At 29.1% G+C, this 25,501-nt stretch overlaps 1 protein-coding gene and 1 long non-coding RNA gene across 3 annotated transcripts in view; one reads left to right on the top strand and one right to left on the bottom strand.

Annotated features, from left to right (window-relative positions):
* cu (NADP/NADPH phosphatase nocturnin) overlaps positions 1–19,070 on the bottom strand; it is a 32,081-nt gene extending 13,011 nt beyond the window's left edge. Inside the window, exons 1-2 of one of the 2 annotated variants that reach the window (XM_088187648.1) lie at positions 18,940–19,061; positions 6,544–6,800 (exon numbers count right to left, since the gene is read on the bottom strand). In XM_088187648.1, coding sequence (XP_088043774.1) covers positions 6,544–6,797 — 254 coding nt within the window. In that variant the 5' untranslated portion in view covers positions 6,798–6,800; positions 18,940–19,061. Of the gene's footprint in view, positions 1–6,543; positions 6,801–18,939 lie in introns of both variants that reach the window. The other variant, XM_088187649.1, reaches the window with a different exon arrangement.
* Positions 19,071–20,514: 1,444 nt separating this feature from the next.
* LOC148234247 (uncharacterized) lies at positions 20,515–25,091 on the top strand. The gene is made up of 2 exons (XR_015809994.1): positions 20,515–20,683; positions 24,060–25,091. It is a non-coding gene; the product is annotated as an uncharacterized LOC148234247 (long non-coding RNA).
* The last annotated feature ends 410 nt before the right edge of the window (positions 25,092–25,501 follow it).

Genomic DNA, 25,501 nt, shown 5'->3' with positions numbered 1-25,501 from the left:
ACAGTTTCAGCACTTTTGTTCATCAAACTCGTCACATCACCTTTGCCACTTTTCTATCCTTCAAAATACGTTGATCTGTGATTTATCAGATTTCATTCGGCCATAGACAACAACACTAAAAAATGAATCGATCAAATCAAATCAAATCTGAGGAGTTTCGTGAGATTTTTTTTAATGTTATAAAATAAAAAACATCTTTTTGTTGTCATATCTAACAACACGCGTACACGATAATATATAACAATGTTTACCTTCCTCAAATCAGTTTTATCTCCATTTAATCTCATAAGAATTTCCACCGTAAAATATCAAAGTGCATATAAACACACAAATGTATAAAATTAGGGGCGCAAATGATTGGCTAAATGTGTCGGTGATGTACAATGATCTGGACATTGTACCCCTATAAAATGTCGATTAATGCCTGCCTGATCAATCTGTGGTTCCTGCGCCTAAAAGCAGGAACAACCCACATAAGGGAAGAAAACCCCTGAAAATAAACAAGGGCATGTACTAGACTAATCGACGGCGACTCGAAAACATAGGCAACTAAGCCGAGCGACTTGACTTGAGCAGTACATTCGTGCAGAATGGACGTCTAAGAAATTTAAAAATATTAGCATTGCTAATTTTAAAGATAAAAAATAAAATAATAATAACCCTACCAGGGTATTAGGGTGCGACAGGCTAATCATCTGTCCGCCCAAACAAACCCGATTACGAAAACTACAGGAAGAACAGCCAGACTGATCCCTATAAAAATTCTTTCATGTTTCCTCTTAAATTTAGCACTGGAAAAATATATAAGAGACTCGGATTTCGAGACTAAAGGTACCATATTCAAAAAGTTGAGATATGCAGATGGTATTGATATTATAGAAGAATTATAGAAGCGATTACCTAAACTGGATAAAGTAGCAACTGAGATGAGCCTTCAGTTCAACACCAAGAAAACTAAATGTATGGAAGTAAAATATCTGCAACCGATTAATATAGATAAACAGTTCACATATCTGGGGTCTCTAGATATAGATACAAACAATGTTACAGTAGAAATAATAAATAAAATAGATACTATTAGGTCTTAAGTATATAAAATCGAAAATGTTTACCTGAATAGCAAAACTGTTATTATATATAACACTTATTCGTCCAGTGTTAACCTATGGGTTACCATAACTAAAAGAGACGAGGATATATTACTGCGTTTAGAACGAAAAATGTGGAATCTGGATATTGCGGTATACAATTTGCGATTTAAATAAAGTGGCTGGAGGGCTTGGACAGAGGACCCAAAAATATTTTACCATTGAAATAATTCGAGTTTTAAGCAACCTATTTAGTACAACTTAATTTACTAGATACATGAATCATCTACTCGAATTAGACTTAAAATGTTACATTTACATATATGAAACCGATTTATAATAATTAAATTATTATTACATTTAAGTTTATTTTCTTTTAATATTAAATTTACAGTCCTAGTTGCTTTCTATAAAATGTTGAATCACTAGCAATATACATTTGTTATATAACAATGACCGGATGTTTAAATATAAGATATGTACAGCAAAGAGTTGCTTATTTATTACTCACACATTTATTTAATGAAGAAAATGAATGTAGCTGATCAAGAAATTATCATATAAATCTTTGGCCTTTAAATTCCAAAGACCTTACTGTTCCTGATATTATAAAAAGAATGATCCAGAAATGTATAAAAAATATATTATATTTAAAAAGTAATAATAAATAAAAATAAACCCGTTATAAATTTGTCCTAATAAATGAAGAAATATAAAAAAATTTACATGGTAATCGTTAATTTTTCAAACGAAGTCTTCATTTAGGTATACATGAATTTTGGCACATGTACGCAACATCGCCATTGTTGCGATTTTAATCTCATTGAGCAATAACCTTAAGATCAAGGTTTCGCTACCGGTAATATTATGAATGTATCTTCATTTCCATCATGTAAATTTACTATTAAATTACAACGCTAACAGGGTATTGAACCCTCAACTTTTGAGATTCAAATTATATATATTTTTCGTTTTGATTTTTTCGAAAATATTTTTTTAGAATATAATTGATATATTTCATAATAATTGTGTGTTTATATCCTCACAAATGTATTGGCATTCTAACAATATTTTTTACTCTCAGAGTTTACCAAATATTATAACTTACTATATATTTCTTACTTTTTCAATATAGAAAATGTTAATCGTTACTTTTATATAAGATATAATGATCGCTTAGCAGTTACTTAAGACAAAAATTCATTCTGTATGCTACAATATGCGTGTAGTAAAGACAAGTAGCCCTCGAAAAAAAGCTGTATCTTTTCAATGTCTGCATTAGGGTACGGGAAATAATACCGGGTATCTTGATGTCCCGATACCTAAGAATTATTATCTTAAATTCCAATTAATTCATATTTACCCAAGAAATTAAATTATTTTGTTTTATTTCTATATCTTTTTAAATTCTCTATTAACTAGATTATTGACAAATAAAATATTTTAACCTTAACAGCATAATTCAAAAACTGCTTGAAAATGCATTGTCCATAATAAAATATAAGGACATAATATTAGACAGAACATGTTTTTACAAAACATCTATGGCCAATCTATTTCTGTGTATATGTTTTTTTCATAATTATTGCAATGGTAAAATTAATTAATAAATTTCAAGCGATGGTAATTATATGGCACACAAAAACGAAGTTTTTTCAGAATTTCCAGATTGTTTATATAATAAGTGCTTTCACACTCGTCGACGCGACTTGAATGAATCATATCCCAGTATATATTGTAGTAATTTTGTTGGAAATGAAAACGGATAATATTTATATTCTCTCATGTACAAGTATCTGCGAAACCATTTTTCTTATTTAAAGCGAGTCGATTGCATTATTTAACAACTAAACCAAAGAAGCATGTTTGACTACTTGCGATGAAGCACATTGTTATTCACTTTATAATTTAATTAAAGTTGTGTTTTTGCTTTAGAATATGTCATGGAATGATATTTTTTATGCTAAATGGTAATTTATTAGCGGATAAAAACGCAAATAGATTTTCAACTACAAATTTAAGTTTTTTAGTTAATGAAATATATTTTAAGAATATTTTTAAATCGTCATCATAAAGTAAGAATTTGGAATTACGAATAACTTTATTAATATCATTAATAAGCAAAAGAAACAATAATGAATCGAGTTTAGAATCTTAAAGACCTGACGTGGCAATGTATTTAGGCGACTTTTGTAACATATATTAAACATTTTGACGACGATTTTAAGAACATCTAGAAAATTTAATCATTTTGTGGGAAACCCCAAACCTTCCATTTTTTTCAAGAATTAATATTAAAATCTCCGTAGGTAAGTGTATTATGTGATTTAAAAATATATTAATTTAGGGAACATTGTCTTTTTTTATATTAATTTATACATTTTAAGCAAATGTTTTTTCTGTGTTGTTTAATAAGTTTTCACTGGGTCGCCAAATACACCATAAATCTTAAAATTAGATGTTTAATTAAAAATGAACGAACATTTAATATTAAAAATTAAGATAGTATATATCCTTGCACTTGTGTAAATAAAATGAACATGTATTAATTTACGTCATAAGCAATTGTAAAATTACAGACTACAATAATCGCTTGTTAAGGTATATATAATATTATTATATTATATATAATAATATATACTTTTCACATCGAATCTAACGAATGTCATCTTCCGCTCCTGACATACTGTGATGATAATATGCAATTTACAAAGATTCAATGTCAGTGAAGAACAACAAAGTTTGAAACAATGCTAAAACTGTATGAGAATTACGCCAAAGCTTTATTATGCAATGTATAATGAGCGAATATATTATTTAAGTATTTGTTTATTGATATTATAAACACGACGTTCGCAACGTATAAGAGGTTCAAACTCTAAAATGATGTTAGATTATTTTTTTAATACAAGTAGTCGCATGCAGCATTAGCAGCTCGAAAAATATATTTTTTAAAATCCTTATTTTAATTATCCTTCCGTGTATTTAATGAATGAGCAGCCCGCGGGACAAAGTTGCACCAAAAAAAATACTAGTCATTATGCTTTATTAGATCAAATCTCAAGTTTTTCCGAAATTTATTTATGATTTATTTAGCTTTCAAACATGGAAAAATAAATAAAACAATACATTTCTAAAACGGTTCGCGAATATTAATATTAATTAATTTCCAGCATCCGTCGCGATGAGAACTTTCAGTAACGAAAATTTTGAGAAAAGTAATTGAGTATTACTGTCGAAATATTAAATCGTAAGTTTTCATCGCGATGAATCCTCGAATTTAAATAATATAAATAAAATAATATATTTAAGTAAAACATTTTAAAAATAAACGCTGACTAATATATCATTAATGAAGCTAAAACACCTCAACATTTCAGATACTAGCAAATTCCCTCGAAAAATTACCAATAGATCCAATTCAAGTTTCCAATGTTGGCAGCACTGTAAATCAGAAAGCTTTCAATAATCACGCGTGTTCAAAGTGTCAAATGTTAGTTTGCAAAAAACACTCAATGCATTAAAATTGTTCAATTGTTTTACAGAAATAACGATTATGGTAAATTTCATCGTTCAACTGAGCGAACAATTCGCAACAGAGTGAAAAAAATTGATAAGACTGGAAGCGTTGGAGATAGGATTAGGCCTGTGCATCATCATGGCGCCTGTTTAACTGAGAATATTGCTGCTGTAAGACCCGGAATTGTCGATTCGTCGGCGTTCGCAGCTTTTGTGCTTTTTTAAATCAGATTAAAAAATAACTGGAGTTCAGAGACAACGAGGAATTTAAGCAAAAGTTAATGCTTATTGTTTCAGAGAAAATCTTTTTCTCTGATGAGGAACATTTCCACTCTATGTATGTTAATAAGCAAAATTGTCGCATGTGATTCACGAAAAACCATTACATGCCCAATCTGTTTGGTACGCATTGTGGCCAGGCGGTGTCATTAGGTCTCACTTTTTGTGAGGTTACACGAAGAGTCATGTCTACTCCGACAAACCCGAAACATAAAACCAACATCTCCCAAATTATAGCCGAGAAAGGATTGGCTACCGCAAAATGTCATTTAATTGCTATTATTTTTAATATTTAATAATATACATTAAATGTTCAATTATTAAAAAAACATCTAAATTTGGGGTTATTTAAAAAAAATCGGAAGCTGAAGTTATATCACTCTTTATAACGAATTGAGAGGCAAAAGCTTGATCATTTGTATATTTCAATCCACAACTTACATGCGCAAAAATAATCAATTTGATATTGAATCTTCCATATTTATTTTTACTTTTTTTTCCACTTAAATATATAAGTAAACTAAGCGATATTAATTTATAAAAATGTATTTTATTGGGAAGAGACCATTGAAGTAAATGTATCATATTTTTTGATTAAAGGTAATGTATAAACTTCTAAATCGCATTATTAAAATATATTGAGAAAAATAGTATTCCACGATGAGAATAATTTTTTAGGATACTGTTTTAATGGAACATTAAATTTTGTAATGCCATCTTGCGGTGAAGCATTAAATATTATTAGCACATCAAAATACGTTGTATTGTATATTAATATAACATGATCGACCAATCGTAACCTTAATTAATTACCACGAAATTAATCTGCAGCATTAAGAAAAACAGGAAATTTTGAAAAATCGACCAAAATATACATATACATATGTATATAATAAAATCTTTTATAACGCTTGAAGTTAATCGCGAGTTATATGCGTATTATTTTGTTAAAGGTTTAACCATAGATTTTTTAATTTTTTTGTATTAAAAACACGTAAAAATAATAATAAAAAGTAGATCTATATAATTATATAATAACATATTTTCTGATTTTGATCTATATTATTCTCATGCATCACAATCAATTGGGCGGATTTTGAACTTTTTCATATAAAATAATTATTGAGCGGCTATTAAATTTATGATTTTTAGGCCCTTAATTAATTTATACTAAATTTATAGTATTAATAATATATTTTTTAATGTGCTAAACTGTATCAAATTTATATATGTATGTTTTTTTTGCAGAAAAAAATTTATGAGAAATGATTTATAAATTGTTTTAAAACGTTTTTTTCCTCTCAACGTCGAATATTATGGTCAATAATGACATAAGTCATTTTATACATACATTATTTTTTATGTTTAAAATTTATATCTTAAAAATAAAATATTTTGGATTTTTTCTGATTTTAGTTTGTAAAATTTGATAGCAATTTTCTATTATATCGCGAATCAGTTATGACGATCAATATGTATATATAATACATCAATAATGTGGTGGTTAAATAATATGTTCTAAGCCTTAGAACCTAAGGGATAATATATTTGGTTAAATACAGTTTATTTCGGCATATTCGGATAATGATCAACGCCGGGTTTTGGGTCATTTAATTACGCAATTCCAAATTTGCATATTTTTATAATGCGGTCCTACCTCACAAGATATATGAGGACCATCCTCGGCGGCATGAACTCCTCAGCGTTGACCATCTGCATTCTCTTGAAAGTCAGTCTAGTGCTAGCGCTGACCGGTGTCAACAAACTGATGCGTGCCAGGGCCTCGGTTACGGCTAGGTCCTCTTTGATCTTCTTCACGTAAGGCTTCAGCTCTTCGATCTCTTCCTCCAGGTTGAGCTCGTCCTCGGACTTCTTCGGCTCGCCGCAAACATACCGATCGACGCCAGACATCCTCTTGAAGTTGCCGTAACAAAATCAATATTGTCACTAACTCGATGAATATATTTAACACGCAATATATACATATATGTATATGATTATGATGAATGAGAAGAATGGAAATAGTATACTCAGTACAACTGAATTCTAAAAAAAATTATGATATATATGTATATATATATGTGTGTCTGTGTGTGTATATATAATATATATATATATACATATATATAAAACATGCCAACAGAATCAATTTTTTAACATGCGACCCAATTTGCTTATATTTGCTGATTTTACATTTTCAATTCTTAAAAATTGCTTTATACCGAGAAGACATATGGTTTTATTTTTCAAAGCGTTCATATATATACATGTATAGATAAAGGTATATACTATAAAAAAAGTCGAAATATCAGATCTAAGCAGACAATTATATTTTTTATTTACTTCCCCAAATTAAATGTATTGGTGTAATACAAAAAATAATGTTGTAAACAGTAGTACATTCATGAAAGAACAAAAACAAAATCGTGTCAACTGACATAAAAATTCAATTTCAGGATAATTTGCAGGATATCTAGACATTTAAAATTGAGTTCTATTTTTATAGTTCATAACAAAAATAACGAGGATGATCATTGAAATGGTAAAAAATGCCAAATATATACGTGAATCATTTTGTAGTATCAATGCTAAGTAAAAGCTAATAAACAATTTCTTGACGATATTTTTATGAAGAGCGTACATTATTTAATATGTCTTACATTATTCCTCCATAGATTCATTAAATAAAACTAGATTTTATTTATTTCTAAATAAAAAGATATTCGACATAAAAAAAACACTAGCAAATCTAATATGTATGGCAATAACATGGTACCAATATACAATAGTTTAACATATTATTTATTAGAAATATACAGTTATCATGATTTTTACTTAGTTTTATATTTTCGAGCATCGAGAACATACTTAAAATAATAAACTAGTGGATATTTCGACCAAAATGTAAATAAACTAGTAAAACCGATACATTTTACGTACTAATGTCAACGAATCGATTTTATGAAGTAAAAGCTACGATAAAAGTTTAATTTTTAAATTCGTTTCGCATCGTATGTTATCACTGTAATTATATTATTATTTGATACATAAGATGAAGCTAAATATATAACGTATCGATCAGAATGATCCGCGCTTACAGAAAATATTTTATAAAAATTAAAAATAATCACAATTTATATTTATTTAATATTTATAAAACATATATGAATACAGTTATATAAGAAAATAATTAAACGTGTTACTTTTTAGATAAAAAAAAACACACAAATAAAGTGTTCTCAGTAAAATCTCAATAGTATATTTTCCAGAAAATGCTTATTTATCTGGTATTTCTCTTCTTTTAAATAATTAAGATTAATAATAGTACGATTTTGTACAGAATTGTGGTAAATTATTAACTTTAAGCATAAAGATCTTAGTTATCGTGAGACGCCCCTTTTAGATAGTTTTCAACAATAATGTTAAAGGGCAATGCATTATTATTCTAAGATGACTCTAGAGCGACAATGCGTGAGTATGTGCATTTATGACGATGTTAAATTAATATAATAAAAATTACTTTGTATGCATAATAAACCGCAAACGGTGTGATAATAATATGTAACTCATATAACGCAAAAATTATATTAAGGTATTAAATATTCTTTAAAAAATCAACATATAAGCGATGTATTATAAAAGTATGTTTATTATATTTTCGTTACATACATATGAATGAACAATATGATCAATGATTCACTTTGCCATTTAAAAAAATGATGAACTTTTTTTCTTCAACATTATTTTATGTATAATATATATTTCCTGAATACTTCTTACTAAAAAATCACGTCGGACGATCGAATAAAAATTGATTAAGCGTTTAACGCGAGGCTTGTACACATTTGTCATATCCATGTCTGTCCTGGGATGTACTTAAGCCAGAAAGTACTGAACGCGTAAAAGAAATTCTGGAAGAATCAAGATAGTTTTGTTGAAGTCTTTTTAGCTAGTTTGAAACCTCAAATGCTGAAAAACAACGGAGGCTGTAGATAAATCGAATCGATAGCTAGATACAGTCAATAAAAAATCAGTACTGCCATGTCAAAGTCACCATAGATTTTCTACGTGTATGTACTTTAAAAAAACATAAACTACTGGAGGGCAACAGTTGAGAGATTTTAAATATAGGCGTGGGAAAGAATGTTCGAGTACCATTAAAATTAATAAAAAATAATAAGCTTTTAGCTTGTTTGTTCTATTTGAAGACTTGTAATATAACGCGAAATAGATATTCGTTAGCACAATAGGCTCATTCAAAGCTTGCACTGTCGCTTCTTTAGCGTCAGAATTAAGAGAAGAATGGAATAAATTCGTCTTGGACTTTTATGGGGAGCAATTTTTTTAGTTCCAAAACAGCGACTGATCAGTTGAAGATATTCTAGCAAAAACGTCTTAATAAAAACCAATGATTATAATATGAAAAAGAGGGGTAGGTGTATTAAAGTATCATATTCAATTAAAAATTATCATTTAATAAACAAAGTATGGGAGTATAGTATAATAAAAATGTATACCTTTAATCAAAAATTGAGTGCGATTTTAAGCTTTGACTGAGAAATGCAACTGTGTGGCTTTTCTTCGAGAGCTTTAGAGGTCGTCGCCTTTCCTCCAGATGAGAGCAACCACTAACTTTTTTACCGTTATTAACCGCGCTATATATTCATCACCCCCACCATCACCTTCCATACGGTTACCCCCACCATCAACGCCAATGTGTGATGATTGACATATTGTGTGATGCAATTAGGGATTGTGAATCACTTCCATTGAATATATCTTTACATTATTAAATCAAATAATTGTATACGTGTTTTTTATGTATTATTTTAATATAATATACACAGGGTGAACAAAAAAAATCAATGATAAACCGTTAATTTATCAGAAATTGAAATTAACATAAATTTAAAACTTTATATTTATGTTTACAAATAATATAAAAACAAATGTATATTGTAATTCTAAAGAATGTTTAAGAAGTTCTCGTGTAATTAAATTTATAATTTGAATGATCCTAATCATACTGAGGACTCTAAAATATAATTGATTTATGTAGGCAAAAAATTGTTGCTGCATCTTTTCTTATCTAATAAAGTGTGATAAGAAAAATCGTAGACGCTTCTTCATCAAATAAAATTTGATAAGAAAAGTAAAAAAGTGTAATTAATTATTTACAGCTTAAATCATAATGAGAAAGATATAACGAATGCAAAAGACCACTTTGCATTTATTTTTAAAATATTTTTGCCACTCAAATACAATAATAGTATATATATACGATATGTACACATCATTTTTTTATGAATGCACACGTATACATGAACATAATTAAGGAATATGTGTACCAGAAATTATATAATAAAAGATTATTATATTTTTATAAAAAAAAATCCAAAAGTGTCAATTCTCAGGATTTTAAAGTTCTAAGAAATAAAATCTTTATTCATTGCCGTTTTTAATGTGTTCCCATGATTGCCTCAATATCGACCCTTATCAAAAAGCTTAAATATGCCATTAATCAATAAATTTGCCAAGCTTCTCTTGCCTAAAATATCAATATAAATAAAATAAGTTTGCGCACATTTATTCACTTTTCGCAGAAGAATCTAGAGTCAATTTGTTTATTGTATATTACATTTTATATACGAAAGAAAGGTTTATGCCAAATTATTATTATGTTTTTTAACATTTTTCTATTTAAAAATTCGTTTATTAAAAAAGGATAAGCTTGACTGTTTTCTTTTACGACTACTTTCATAGTTGTTTATATATTAATGTGTTATAAAAATCAACAGAGAAGTAATCTACTATCACAATCTAATCAGTGTCCAAAACCACTACTTTCATAAATGAAAAAATGTGTGTTAAATCAACATAAAATATTAATGCTAATAAGTTACAATTAAAATGACTGCATTGTCTGTTTTAATAAAAATAAATAGAATCGTGTTTATTTAATATATATTTCTAAACGCTAGTTATTTTAAGAATGCATCATCCCTTCAGACGAAATCTGCGAATTACTCTTTCAGTAACGAGTATGCATTACGATTTCGCGATGTATTTTATTTCTCGAGATATAAGAATTCTCATTTTCACTTCTCGATTTTCTCAAGATTTCTCGAGAATTATAATAATACAGTGTATATCTTTATATTATACTGGACTAGAATCATCAATTGTTTACAGAACTTTACAGAACAGTTACGAATGAATTTATACCCGAATCATGAGGAAAATTGTCAATAACAGCTACTGTACATTTTTCATATTTTTAACAAAATAAAGATAAATAAACCTTTTTAGATTACTGAAAAAACGAGAAATAAGTTTTCCAACAGGCAAATCTTGTGTTGCAAAGCCTCTTTATAATTTTACAATCTGTAGATTCTCACGCGGAGCGGTTTGTTGCGTATTTTCAAGCACATGGTACAGACCAACACGTTTCTATGCAGCAGTATAAAAAATACAGCGGTTGTAAAACATTTAAAAATATTCTTACAAATTTAATATTTAACAAAAACATGCTCAATAAAAATTCTAGAGAAATTCTTGATTTGGGATTATTCTTTAGAAATTCTCGAGAATAAACACCAGTCACTGATCAGTTGATTTATATCACAGTGTCAGACTGCACTTATTTTTGAGCTTCTACTAATTCTATTTTGCCATATTGAGAACATGCACGAAAATAATTCACCTTCACAACTAAAAGATCGAAGCAAAATGTAATTTCTTAGCGTAGCTTTTAATATGATATCAAGAATGTTGCACCTTTATCCATTTTTGTTTACATTTGAGTCTGTAGATCGGGGTTTCTTAAGCTACAGTAAAATTAATTCAAAGATTTAAAAACCGTAAACACAAATTTCTGTATAATAAAGATCATTGGCAAAATACTTATCAGTTTGTATTAATGTAAACTTTACATAAATGTACATACATACATATATGATTCCAATAATAATATTTTTATCTGGCTCGCCATACATTTTAAAATTTAAATTCGCTATGTATTTTTTGGGGACCCCTGGATTAGATGTAGACTTTAAGTGGCTTGCGAAACAATTTATATCTTACTATAAGTATAGAAACCTTCGACAATTAAATTATTTATATATGCCATGACATATAAAAATTACATTGGTAAAAGCATTGTCAGTAAATTGTATATTCAAATTACAGTAAACGTCGTAAATGGTTAATTGTTATTAATAATAAAAGCTTTGGACAGAGGTGATATAAAATGATAATAAAATTAATAATTACACTCGTCAAAAGTTTCGCGAGACGTTGCGTACCAGTTAAAATTGAGATGGCGACTGAAGACATGATCGTTTGAAACATTCGGAAAAGGCCGTCAAGATGGTTAAATTATAACCTCACTCCAGGTCTCAGTCCTCAACCTTGCCAAAGATTGATTTTAAGACACTCCGGCCCGAACGCCAATGCCAAGGTCTTAAATACAAAACCACATATGTCAGGTGTAATGAACAGACTAGATAGCAGTTTTTATATTGATTACATTTAGCCGAAAAAAATTAAGTCAGACAGGGTTGTTTAGTATTTCCTGGTCTCACTCGCCTTCTTACTCATCGTTCCTTTATTGAGCAATCAAGGAATTGAATATATATTGGACATTTTGCAGTAATAATATATGAGACAAGGAGAAGCCAGTTAGCTATTTAATGTGCAAGAGAGCAGTCGCTCAAAAAATGTTTCAACCAGAAAACGTTATCTGGTCACAAAGTTATGTAGTTCAAAACATACTAGAAAACATTCAGATATATATATGATACAAAAACCAAACAAATATTTTACATCTCTTGAGTCAAATGGCGTATAACCAATGGACTATCGGGCTTATGTGGCTGCAGCCCTAGAGCACTGAAAAATTGTTTGGAAGCTACGAAATAATTTAAATTTGTATAATTTCTTTGCTGCTTCAACATTAAAATCATCAGTCATTGATCTTAAACTTTAGTCAGCAGCTACTGTGGCTAACAATTACAGAATATTTTACAAAAACTTTGTTGCAAGCTGTAAGCAATGACATGAAAAAAAAACACATTTTTTAGAACATATTTTGGAATGAAATTTCACAAGCTCTAAGTAAAATCAATTCTTTCCTACAATGCGATAAAATGGGTGTTGAAATTAATTAAAATTATATATAAACAATAATACAATAGAATCGCAAGCATATAGACTTAAATAATATAAAATGAAATGAGTTAAATTATCTAGATGCGATGAATACCAAGTAATAAGAAGTATATTTTAAAAAAGACACTTCGGTAACATATATAAATTATATCAAAAATTAAGATTTTCGATTCATTACCTAGTGTATTATTAACAATAAATTTAAAAAATGTGCATAGGTGGTCAGTGCGCGATGACGATTGACCAGATGACCAATTTGCGGTCGGTAGTATCTCGTGCTAAACAAAATGTTCATCAGTACAAATGCGATAAAAACCATAATCTTATTAAAATAAAAAATAATACAGATTTTTTAATGTTTTTAATGGACAGCCCTGCTAAGAAGAAATCTAAATTTCAAAAGCTCCGTATGTAAAATATGACGGGTCAATCGACACACAGATAGCATTAGAACCAAACTAAAAAGGTATCTTACTATATTTATAATTAATAATTTACATGAAATTAATAAAATATTATAATCATAACTATCAACTGGCATATATTTTTCTAAAATTGCATTGCATGAAAAAGATACGATTACTTTTTAAATATCTAGGGATAAGAAAGATGATCCGATTACATCAAACATGCACTCAATAGTGTGGCGTAAAGTCTCTTCTAAGTTATAATCAATTATAAAACTGTAATTTATTAAAGCATAAATAAGTATTACTTAATTAATGAATTTCAAGACGTAATATGAAAGAAACCTTTCATTTTATGAAATAATCAATACTTTTATAGCTAACCACTGTAATAAAAATTATTAACAATTTGTTAAAGGTTAAATGCAAACGTTATTGTATACATTTTGTAATTTTTTATTACTACAAAATAATTAACACATGTTTATGAATCAACAAAGAATCGAGTACATGAAACTCATTTTCGCATGTGATCTTCGTTTGCATATCATACCACTGTTTGGCACTATTTATTTTTGCATATATCAAAGTACAAGATTTATAATAATGGTAAAAAATAATAATAAAAAACATAAACACAGCAATTTAAAAAACGACAAGAATGAAGAGCTAAAACAAAATGTACTATATACATTCATATTTTAGTAAAGGAAAAAAATGTAAATAAAAAATACGATACAAATCGTTCTTAATTATTAAAAAATCTGGCGAATATAATTTTAATTACTACAAAATGTGCTAGAGGCATTATTATAAGAATAATATTATAAACATATTGATGTTGTATGTGAAGTCAAGAATCAATATTTATCATATTCATGATACAAAATGAAAATAATCGTAAAATATTTAAATTGTGGTCTTCGTTTGATATATGTAAATGTATAAAAATAAGATGTAAACATATAATGTGTCATGTATTGTCTTACCCTGGCAAAACTGAACAGAAAACAAACAAGATATCAACCTGTACCGTTATAACACTGACGGAACTACATGATTAAAGGGGGGGGGGGGGGAGAATATATAAATGCAAATACAGTGGAACTGCGAAATGCAAGAAGCTTGGTTTACGAGTATTTCGAAATACGAGCAAATTTTTTAAATTAATTTTGCATTGCTGAACGAGCGATATCTTGCAATTCGAGCAGTACGTATTGAGCCACTTTCTCCCCAGCAACTACCTTTTGGAAAAGAATTTGCCTCTCAGTCTTGTTGATTATGGATAATACATCTGCTCATCCTCCAGACCTTGAAGACCACTTACTATAGAAAATCGAGTTCATTAAGACCAAGTTCCTTTCTTCCAACACCACTCCATTATTCCAGCCAACTGATCAGTAGGTCGGATCCAACTTCAAAATACTTTGACGTAACAAGAGGAACAAATCCTACCCTCAGAGACTTTTGGGAAAATCATTATCACGTGAGCTGCCTCATCGATAAAGCAAGGAGTCGGATTACCAAGAGAACCCGCAATTCTGCTTTGAGAAAAGAGTGGCCCAATTGCTTTGTCGGGTTTTTTCATGAACGGGAGTTACTAATTGTTTCCTTGGTGAATAACGAGAGGTGAATGATGACGATATTCCAAAGTTGGTGGACAAACATGGCCAAGACCTGACCCCCGAAGAACTAATAGATCTGCATCGCGAGCAACAACACTAGGCTACATAGGAGAAAGAGGCTGAAAATTCCTCACTTCGAATGAAATTTGGGATATCTGTAAAATGCAGGAAACGGTGGAGAAGTAAGGCTTTAGCAGTGCAGTCAGATTTTCGCCAAATCCTCAAAAGAAGACAAAAGCATTTGTCATTAGGTTTCTGATTAAAGTTCCACGAAAAGGAAAATATTTCATTGAACTTACAGCGATAGACAGCAATGTTTCCAATATGAATAGTCAATTCTTTTGTAATCAATACGCGTAATTTACTATTCACTTTTTAACAATATATGTATTTATACGAAGGGCAGAATTTAAGTATTTCATACATTAAAACTAATCCAGTGTCTTCATAATAAAACCCATTGTGTCATTTCTGCATTTACTAGTTTAATCACATGGTTTTATCTTATACTTTAGCAATACATCTCTAGCATTCGAAGAAAATGTTTATTATAACATTTAGTTGCAAATAATATTAACAATAACTCTAATAGAGCTATAAACCTCCCGTTTAACAATCGCAGCTTACTTCATCTAAATAACCTCGTTCTCATTTCCGTTCCTTAAGATATAATAAACATTTACATAATGTCAAAAACACAAAACTACGACTTATTCGGTTTTGTTAATATGATTGTATTTTAACAAAACTAAAAGTTACACGGGGACAAAGGTGGCCAAAGGTCCCGGAATCAGAAGAAAAGACGCAGAATCACAATGAAGCAGATGATCCAAATACATGTTGAATATCCGCTTCGCAAATAATATATTGATTGTATCGGCGGTTCATGTACGAGCATTTTCGCGACCTATTGGGTCGCGTATTGTTATGATATTCTGTATGAAGTTGCCAATTTAATAATTCGAATAAAACAAGATTGATATTTATAACTTACAAGGTTGTTTTTTTTCTGATTTGTAGTAAATGTTGTTGCTTATTTTTTGTGTCAACAAAATATTTATTAATCGTTTTTGTACGAGTTCGATTTGAAACAACGCAACAGAAAACACAAATTTATCAATATGGATTTTGGAGAGAATACTACTTACTAGTCAGATCAAAAAATGTATACGTGTGACATTTACCTGAAAATTTAACCCCAATAAAGACCTCCATTTATTGTAAACGAAGAAAAATTGAGTCATTGCAAAAACTAATTTACCAACAACCGTTAAAAGTTTTGTAGTTGCTCAAAATTTTATTAAGTACTAGAACGACAAATAAATAAATATTTAACGATTTAGGACAAATAAATAAATAGTTAACGAATTGGTCGATACAAGAACTACGCCATTTAGAAATCTAAATTCACATATTACTATATTTTATTATATAAATTAACATTTCCCGCACAGATTATTATTTTTTTTTAACATTAAGGCAAATTTTATGGAATTCATAATACAGACGATTCCACCTAATTAATGGAGTCACCGATTAATTAGGGCAGCCACTTATTTGGACCAAATCTCAAGAAACAGAAATCAAATAAAGGAACTAACAGTAATTTATTTAGAACACAATTCCATTTAATTGGGACAATAAATACATATTGTAATGTTACTATAAAAATTAAGACTGCGTGGATGAATTTTTTGAAGTCGTTAAATCAAAAAGACAAACATGCGAAAACGACGACAGTGATGATGAACCCATCTGTTTCTGTGACTTACTAAGAGATTTTGTACAATTTCAATCTTATAAAAACACAAGACATGCTGCAGAAGTAAAATTATTTTATAGTTATACAAATCTATACATTATTTTTATTTATAAATCTGTTAGGTTTCGCTTACAGAATTTATTTTAATTTTTGTTAAAGATTTTTTTTATTGGTATTATAGATTACATGTGTCGCAATTTGTAATATTTTAAGTCATTAGAAGACTCATGATCATAAATAAGGAACCCATCGTTATTTTGTTAAGAAAAACTAATAGGTGCAAAAGTCATTCGAAAAAGTACTCGTTGGCTTATGACGCGTACCTGAGAGCTTCAGAGAAACTCACTCCATTCGCCAGTCATCAAGGATTGGAACAGTTTTAAGCCACGAAGGTAAAGCAAAGGGAACAGCGCAGTTCTTATTTATTTAACCTGACGCCATGGTTTCTTTCAATCTTTGTCAGACCACTGAATGTCTTCTTCAGCGCAGGTACTTTATAATTGGCGAGCACTTTAGGACAGTGTTTTTAATAACAGTATAATATAAAAATTATAAACTTTTCACAATAAATTTTGCACCTATGCTTTTTAATTTCATTTCAATAAAAATAACGTGTATTTTTTATGTTTTTATACTCAGAAATGGGAATATTTAAGTTGCAGTCGAGGCTGGCCTAAATGTTAAGGGTATTTTAAATAGTATATCTAACGTTTACGTTGATATTTTTTAAGTTATCCAAAAATCTAAAAAAAAATATTTTAGTTTATTTTGTCTCCGTAAGAGATAAAATCGTGCTTTACAGTTAAAATTAGACCAGTGGTATAGTCAGTGACTACTACCCGAAAGACTCGAATCCCATATCAACCTTCGTTTTTTTCAATTTGTATCGTATCTGGAAGATCAGAGCTAGTGATTATTATATAATTATAATTCTGATCGATCATCACATATTAGATTTATTTAGATTTTCCTCATCTCACGGATAATTATTGAGACGATTAATTCGAATCGAACTTGGTCATACATATTAGGTTTAAAAATTATCTGATAATAAGTTATTTCAGCTCATTGAGAATATAGTATATGTATAAAATAAAGTTGTAATTAAGAAGTTGACAAATTACTCGTAAAAGCAAGAGACATATTTTTCACACCGAAATCAGAATTCTTAATTATTTAAATTTACACTTCTTTCTTTAAAAGAAACAGGAAGTGCGAAATTTTTAGAATTTCACAAAAATATTATTTTAAAACTCATAGGCTGAATATTAATATCTTAAAAAAACAATCTGCATCATGCTGCACAATGTAAATATTTTGAGTATCTTAACTAGGATTTGACTGAGAAGATTCATTTCAGTTGTCAATTGTTTATTTGGTTATTCTGATGGGGTTAAATCATAATATTCGAATGACTATCGTTTGACTAAAGTAAAAATTATATATATCGAATTAGTTTTTGACCCCAATTTTTTTGTTAACACGTTAAAAATGAAAATAAAAATAAGGTTACCTTAGTTCTAACATAAAATTATTATGTACAAAAATGATATCAGCGAACTTTACCAACTATTTAAAAATTATAATAGGATTTAGAATAGTATTTCTTTTATTTTCACCATATTAATGATGAATAAATGTTAAAAATATTTTTTTATGGGAAACATTGTTAAGTTTGTATAGTAATTTATATTACTATATATTTTTTAAGCAAAATTTCTAATATAAGACAAATTTGCTAAACTTTAGAATTGTAATATGGGCAAAAAATAAGTAATGGATATATTAACCATTTATACAAGCTGTATATGATTAATCAGCAAACGCCTCCCAGAATTTATTATAAAAATAAACGTAACCTTTGCACAATGTCTACAAAATGCTAGTTATAATTATACACTAGTATATGTCTTAATTATAATCATTTATTGAACGTGCTTGATATATTATCTTTTAATAAAACGAATTTGCAAGGTAGACACGAATATTAAAATCGTAAAATGTATTAAGGCTCAACTAGGATCGTTATAATCAGCAATTATTTTCTACGAAAAAAACAATTCAAAAGTTACTAGTAAACTGATAAATACCTTGAGAATATCGCACTAAGTAACTGCGCAGCGATATATTTAAAATTTTCTACAGCCATGTTGATATTATAGATTGATAAAACTTTTGAAATGTCAGCCTCTTCAAGTAACCACGAAATATGACATTTGGACCTCAGTGTTGCTATTTTTAAAAAATCAAGACGATTTTTTATTAAATATTTTTTGGCAAAAAGAGTACAAAACCAAGAGATTTACTTGTGGTTAAGATAAAGAATATATAGAGAATAAGCTTTAATTAATCTTTGAAAAATACTTAAAAATGTTTTTTCATAAAATTTATTTATTTGTATTTACTGAAATCTAGGTCTACATCATTCTTTTAAATAAGAGGTAAGCAAACTTTTAGCCACCACGGGTGACATGCTTCTAAAATTAGTGATATTGGTCTGATACTAACGGAACTCTAAATTCAACCCCCACTTTGAATTACGCTAATTTTAAAACTTTAGGAAATAATTATACACGTAATGAGAACAATTTTGCATTTTTTAAGTCTATCCTAAAATTTAGTGATATTTTAAATAATGTATACAAAACTCTATTTATATCTAACAATATCATGGTAAGACCTTAGGAAATCAAAATGTTACAGGAAATCACAGTATTTATTAAATAGTCTAATAAGCAAAATTCAAATATTGGCCGTAAAATCGTGCATTTTATATATAAACGAAACCTATCAGTAAAAATGCAGTTTTTATGTTTTATTGCAAGGAGAACAATCGTTTTTTTTATTTTTTTCCTATTAATTAGTAGGTCGTTTGTTTATTGTTTAATATAATATGTGTGCCCTTAAAAATTATCTGCTAAAGCAGCTTTAATAAAATATGTTCCAGGTTCAGGAGGTGGAAATCAGTCGAGCTGTGACAGTCTATGAAAATAGGTCGTATGATATAGTGAGCGAGGTAGGTTAAAATTTTACAGAATAACCTGTGACATAATTTATGAATGCCGCCTAATTAAAAATTGTTTTTTAGATCATTTTACCTTTCTAGATTATAAATATGAATTAATTATTGGGACCAGTTATTGAAGTATTTAATAAACTTTTTAATGTAATACAAAAATATTATTAATGAAATCTTATAATCGCAAATAAAAAATGATATTTCATTTAAAAATTAAATATTTTTTTAATCCAACACATATTTGCAAATTATATACGATGAAAAAATGTTCTATCAGCTACAAAAGCAGCTAGCATCGATTTCTAACATAAATACACTTTAAAATTTAGAACTTGGTTTTTTATCGCCGTGCGCGTGTTTATTCCCCAAAAATTAGGTCAAAAATCGTAATTAACTGTTTATCAGTGTCGTCGTGTGTTATTTAGTGTTATTTTTTGTATTTGCAATCAAATTAATATTGCAAGGCAAAATTAAATTTCGTATTTGCTTTCAAGGAAAATTCAAACAGATGTTTTTGAAGCCCGTTTTGTTAATATAGAACAGTGAGAGGTTCTTAATATTTAATTACAATATATTAATATATATATTTACCAGTATAGTATATATAAATATAATTATTAAATTATTTTCCGTTCATCGACCTGTCCAGAAAAGTATGAGTTATGGCCGCCGCCGATTGTATTTGACAGATGGCCGGCAGTTCAAGGATGTCGTCTTTGAGCTAGCGCGGTTGTTTATACATTCTTCCTCATCACAAAGACTCATTTGCAACTTTGTTGTGATAAAACAGTGATGATTGTGCGCAAAGATAATGAGTAAGCGCTCCATTTATATAATCTTAAAAAGAACAATTGGTAATAAACTAAGATGACCTGGATTTACCGGTATAGTACTGCTTTTTGGTCAACCGACCTACCATGTCGTAATATGTAACCAGTACACTTTTTTAAGAATTCAAAGTAAAAAAATAGCTAATAATTTTTAAAAAATCGTTTGAATTTTATTTTACTAAGGTAGCCAGACATTCTCCCTTTAAGTGGATTGTCCTCAAACAAGAATTTCTGCATTGCGCTTTTTTTGTTGTCCTGCTTTGATATTTTCAAATTCTGATCACCTAAAAACGTTTAATCCCCACACTCAATACCACTAGTATATGCATTCTTACCTATCTATTGCAAAAAATTGTACAAGTTAGTGATTTTATTTTATTTTTTTCTTTAAACTTTACTTTTGGTCATTTTGTACATATCCGTAAGAAAAAACATATGTATCCCATTTTGTATTTTCTAGTCCCCGAGTACACGTTCCCTATCTACTGTAGTTTATCACTGAAACACATACTGTGTCTTTAGCAATGTCAAAGTGTAATGTAATAAAGCCGATGTTTAAAACTTCCAAGAAATTCATTGACATGTTTTCAAAAACTAGCAAAATTACCTAAGAACCGTTGTCAAAAAATAAACAACGGGATCATAAAAAAGGGTCCTTTACTTTGCCCATTTAACTGTTTCAATAACAAATAAGAACGAATCTAGCAAAACCAAATTTGTTCTACGACCGGAATATTTTTTCATCCATGGCTGCAAATTTATTTTCACAATTGTAATTGGAATCGACCAAATTTTTCTTGGTGATCGTCTGGTTGGAAACTCTTGATTTATGACAGGCACGCCGAAAAAAGTTACCTTGTAATTTTCCGTCTCAGTGTGTTTTCATAAATACACTGATCTCTATTCGAGGGAAAATATAAAGCAATATTTTTTTATGTTGTACAAATATTCATTTCATACATGGCAGCACAATAAGCTTTGGTTTTCCCGGATAGATACTATAGAACCTGTCATTAAAAATCACAGGTCAAAAAAGCTAGATTCTACCCGTTCTGTGGATTACCATTTGCCAATTTAACAAATAAGAACTACTAGTGTTAATAAAATTACTTTACTTCTTCAAATAAGGAATATTTACAATTTAAAAGTTAAATTAATTAATTAAGTACAGTTATACACACGTTATACACACTGCACCTATTTAAGTTAGCGGGTTGTTTATCAGCTTATTGGATAATTTTGCAATCTTTTCGAACTCCTTGTCTAAGGAAAACATAGGATTTAATTTTGTCAAGTAAAACATAAGTGATATGTGCATTTATTAAATACATATACATATACACCCATACCTCGCTATATGGCACAGCACATTTTCGATTTACGGCCTAAAATGTTTCGCTATAACGGCAAAAAAAACTTCTTTTCGATGTCAATTTTTAAAAAAATTTATAAATAGATTTAATTTGCATATTTTTAAAATGAAAAGTGAAGCAGCTAGCGCCGATGAAGCCGCATCTAAGGAATATCCCAACATTTTAAAGGGAATTATTGAAAGAGGAGGTTATAAACCTGAACAAGTGTTTAACGTAGACAAAACAGGGCTTTATTGGAAGCGAATGCCTGATCGCACGTATATTTCAAAAACCGAAAAATCTGCGTCTGGTTATAAGGTGTCTAAAGAACGATCAACTTTGCTACTTGGTGCAAATGCCGCGGTGATTTTTAGCTAAAACCACTTTTAATATAATTGTCCGAAAATCCAAGGCCTCTTAAAGGACTAAATAAAAATCAATTACCCGTCATATGGAGATCCAACAAGAAAGCTTGGATGACTAAAGCTACATTTGAGGATTGGTTCAAAAAACACTTGTACAGAAGTGAAAAAATATTTGCGAGACAATAACTTAAGCAACAAGGCTTTGCTAATTTTGGATAATGCACCAGGGCATCCTATTAATTTATCCGAACTATCTGAAGATGTCATGATTGAGTACCTTCCGAAAAATACAACAGCTCTGATCCAACCAATGGATCAGGGTGCAATATTCACTTTTAAGGCATATTACCTACGCTGAACTTTCCGACAACTTATAAGGGAAACCGATGGTAAATCTTCAATTAAAACATTTTGGAAAAACTATAACATCAAGGATGCTGTTGACAGCATCAGTGAATCATGGAAGTAATTAAAATTAACAACAATGAACCATGTTTGGAAAAAAATATGGCCAGATTGTGTAAAAAGTACTGATGCAGAAGTTAATTGCCTTCCTGAAATTAGGCAAAACATTTTGGATCTAGCACATGATCTCGGCTTTGAAAGTTTGAATGAACGTGATGTGCTTGATCTACTTGATAGAGAACCCCTTTTATATGAGGAACTCATTCAGTTGCAAGCAGAACCGGCATTTGATGAAGAGACAGAGCCTGTTGTATCCAAACAGCTAACATCAAAAAAATTGTCGAAAGCATTTTTCTATTTCGAACAAGGAATAAACATCCTCCTTGAAAACGATCCTGACGTCGAATATAGCGCTTAAGTTTCTCGAGGAATTAACTCGGCCATTAGCTGTTATAAATCACTGAAGAACGAAATAGACAAGAAGGCAAGACAAACAACATTGGACACTTTTTTAAGCCAGGCCCATCCTTACTAGCGAAAAATGATGACAGTGATCTGCAGGTTACCATTTCTTCATCGTCTTCAGATTAAAGCCATTTAAAAAAAAATATGTATGTATACATACACATATTTTATGTAACATGAACAAATTTGGAACCGATACCATTGAATTTGTATTAGAATAATTGATTCCTTATATGGCTTTTCGCTTTCCCGCCAAGTTTCGTGGAACGTATCTAGGCCGTAAAGCGAGGTATGGGTGTATCTAACTTTTAAACATGACATTACCTGAGTAGGCACTGCTGCATAGGATACATTTATGCATACATCAGCAAAAGTAATTCATAATGACCTGAAAACGTTCATTATGTGTTGCACAATTATATTCTATAGTGTTCATTTTTTGAATCCTTAAGTTTATGAGAATTGTTGAAATAAGTATGGGACTTTAAAAAACCCATAAACAAACGTCTGGAGCCATAAGATTTGAGGATTTGGGTGGGCAATTAAGAAATTAGATAACCATTGCATACAGTAGCACAAAGAAATCCACCAAAACCCATTAGCCAATATTATATTAACATTTTAGATTACTTTTTAAAACACAATGTTAATCTGTCTAATAAATTTAGTATTTTTAGAGGTTTGCACAATTTGTTACGAATTTTTGCTTGTTATTCAATACATTTTCTATTCCTTTATGCTATTCGCGACTTTTTAACATTGTGTCTTTTTCAGATCTTGGCCTTCGTCACTGAAAATATAACAATACAAAATAATACAGTGGTTGACCTGTAAGCCTTCGCCTCGCAAGATGTGGATTTTTCCGATATGTAATGTGCGTCAAACTGATGACGGAAAAAAGCACGGAGGTGAAGTGTGATCCTATTTTCGTTTAATGTATACGTTACATCAAAGTTCATTATATTGTGAACAATATTTTAAATATACAACGCGTGTATGTGGCATTTAAAATATTGCGGGATCACCAAACTATAACAAAACGAAATGGTTCATGAACATTTCTAGATGTCAAATCTTACACACGTGTTTGGTGTGATTTAAATTTTTAATTTATAAATAAATACACACTTGAAAATGGATATAAACCATAATCCTGTAACATATTTTTATAGCTCGCAATAAACTATTAAAAAAAAAGGGTCCATAGATTGTTTATTGTCAAGAAATCAGCATAGAAATTATAAATTAGTAATGTCATTCGTTATTGATTGAACCCATGCAAGAATAATTAAGAGTGACAACGTCACTAGTGTAATTCAATTGTAGTTTGACCATAATCAATGGATGTTAAAATATGTAATGTTCCTCCTTCAACATTCAACTAATAATCACTGATATATGTTGCAAACACCAAAAGATATAGATGTATCCAATTAGAAACTTAAAATGTTTATAGTTTGCTATTTAATAAACAATAAAGTTCGTAACAAAATAACAGTTTTGTGCTTTACACAAACTTTACTAAGTAAAATAACGTATTTCAATTAGCATTTTGTCATAAAAAATAAAATAGGTATAAAATCGATAAACAAACAAAATTGTTAAGTTAAATTTCATCATAGCTTTACAACAAACTATCGCAAAAATATGTTGCTTAACAGCGAGTTTTCACCACATACATACATGTTAGTATCGCTGAAGGTTTCCAATCAATATTGATTTCAAATCTTATGGGTAAAGGTTATTTATCGGAAAAATTGAGAACCCAGCTAATAATATTTTTTATGCTTAGAGTATTTCGAAAAATTATTTAATAACAAAATCATAAATTGAATCAACAGTCTTGACAAAATTGATAATTTTACGAACGTTTTAAATAATAATGAATTGCAGAAAATACTGAACACATAAATTATTTTAGATTTTTTCCTTAAATTAGAACCACCAACGTTATTTTTATATAAAATTGTAGCTAATAACAAATTGTAAACATGAAAATAGTTATAAACCAATAACATGCATTGTATATAAATGATATATCTGTAAAGTTATTTATATTTTAAAAATAAATGTTTCATAAAAAAAATTATATATGTTTGGATAATATATTGCGGGATTTATTGTAAGGAAACTTATCAATGAATTACATTATTAACTGCTTTAAAAGAATTCTTCACGAGAGACTAGTTTCATTCCATCTAAATTGCAATAACAAT

This window comes from Plectrocnemia conspersa, unplaced genomic scaffold (assembly GCF_051122295.1).
Source record: "Plectrocnemia conspersa isolate PC_06_02 unplaced genomic scaffold, ASM5112229v1 ptg000006l, whole genome shotgun sequence".
In the NCBI taxonomy this organism is placed as follows: domain Eukaryota; kingdom Metazoa; phylum Arthropoda; class Insecta; order Trichoptera; family Polycentropodidae; genus Plectrocnemia; species Plectrocnemia conspersa.
This window is presented reverse-complemented; position numbering and strand designations above follow the sequence as displayed.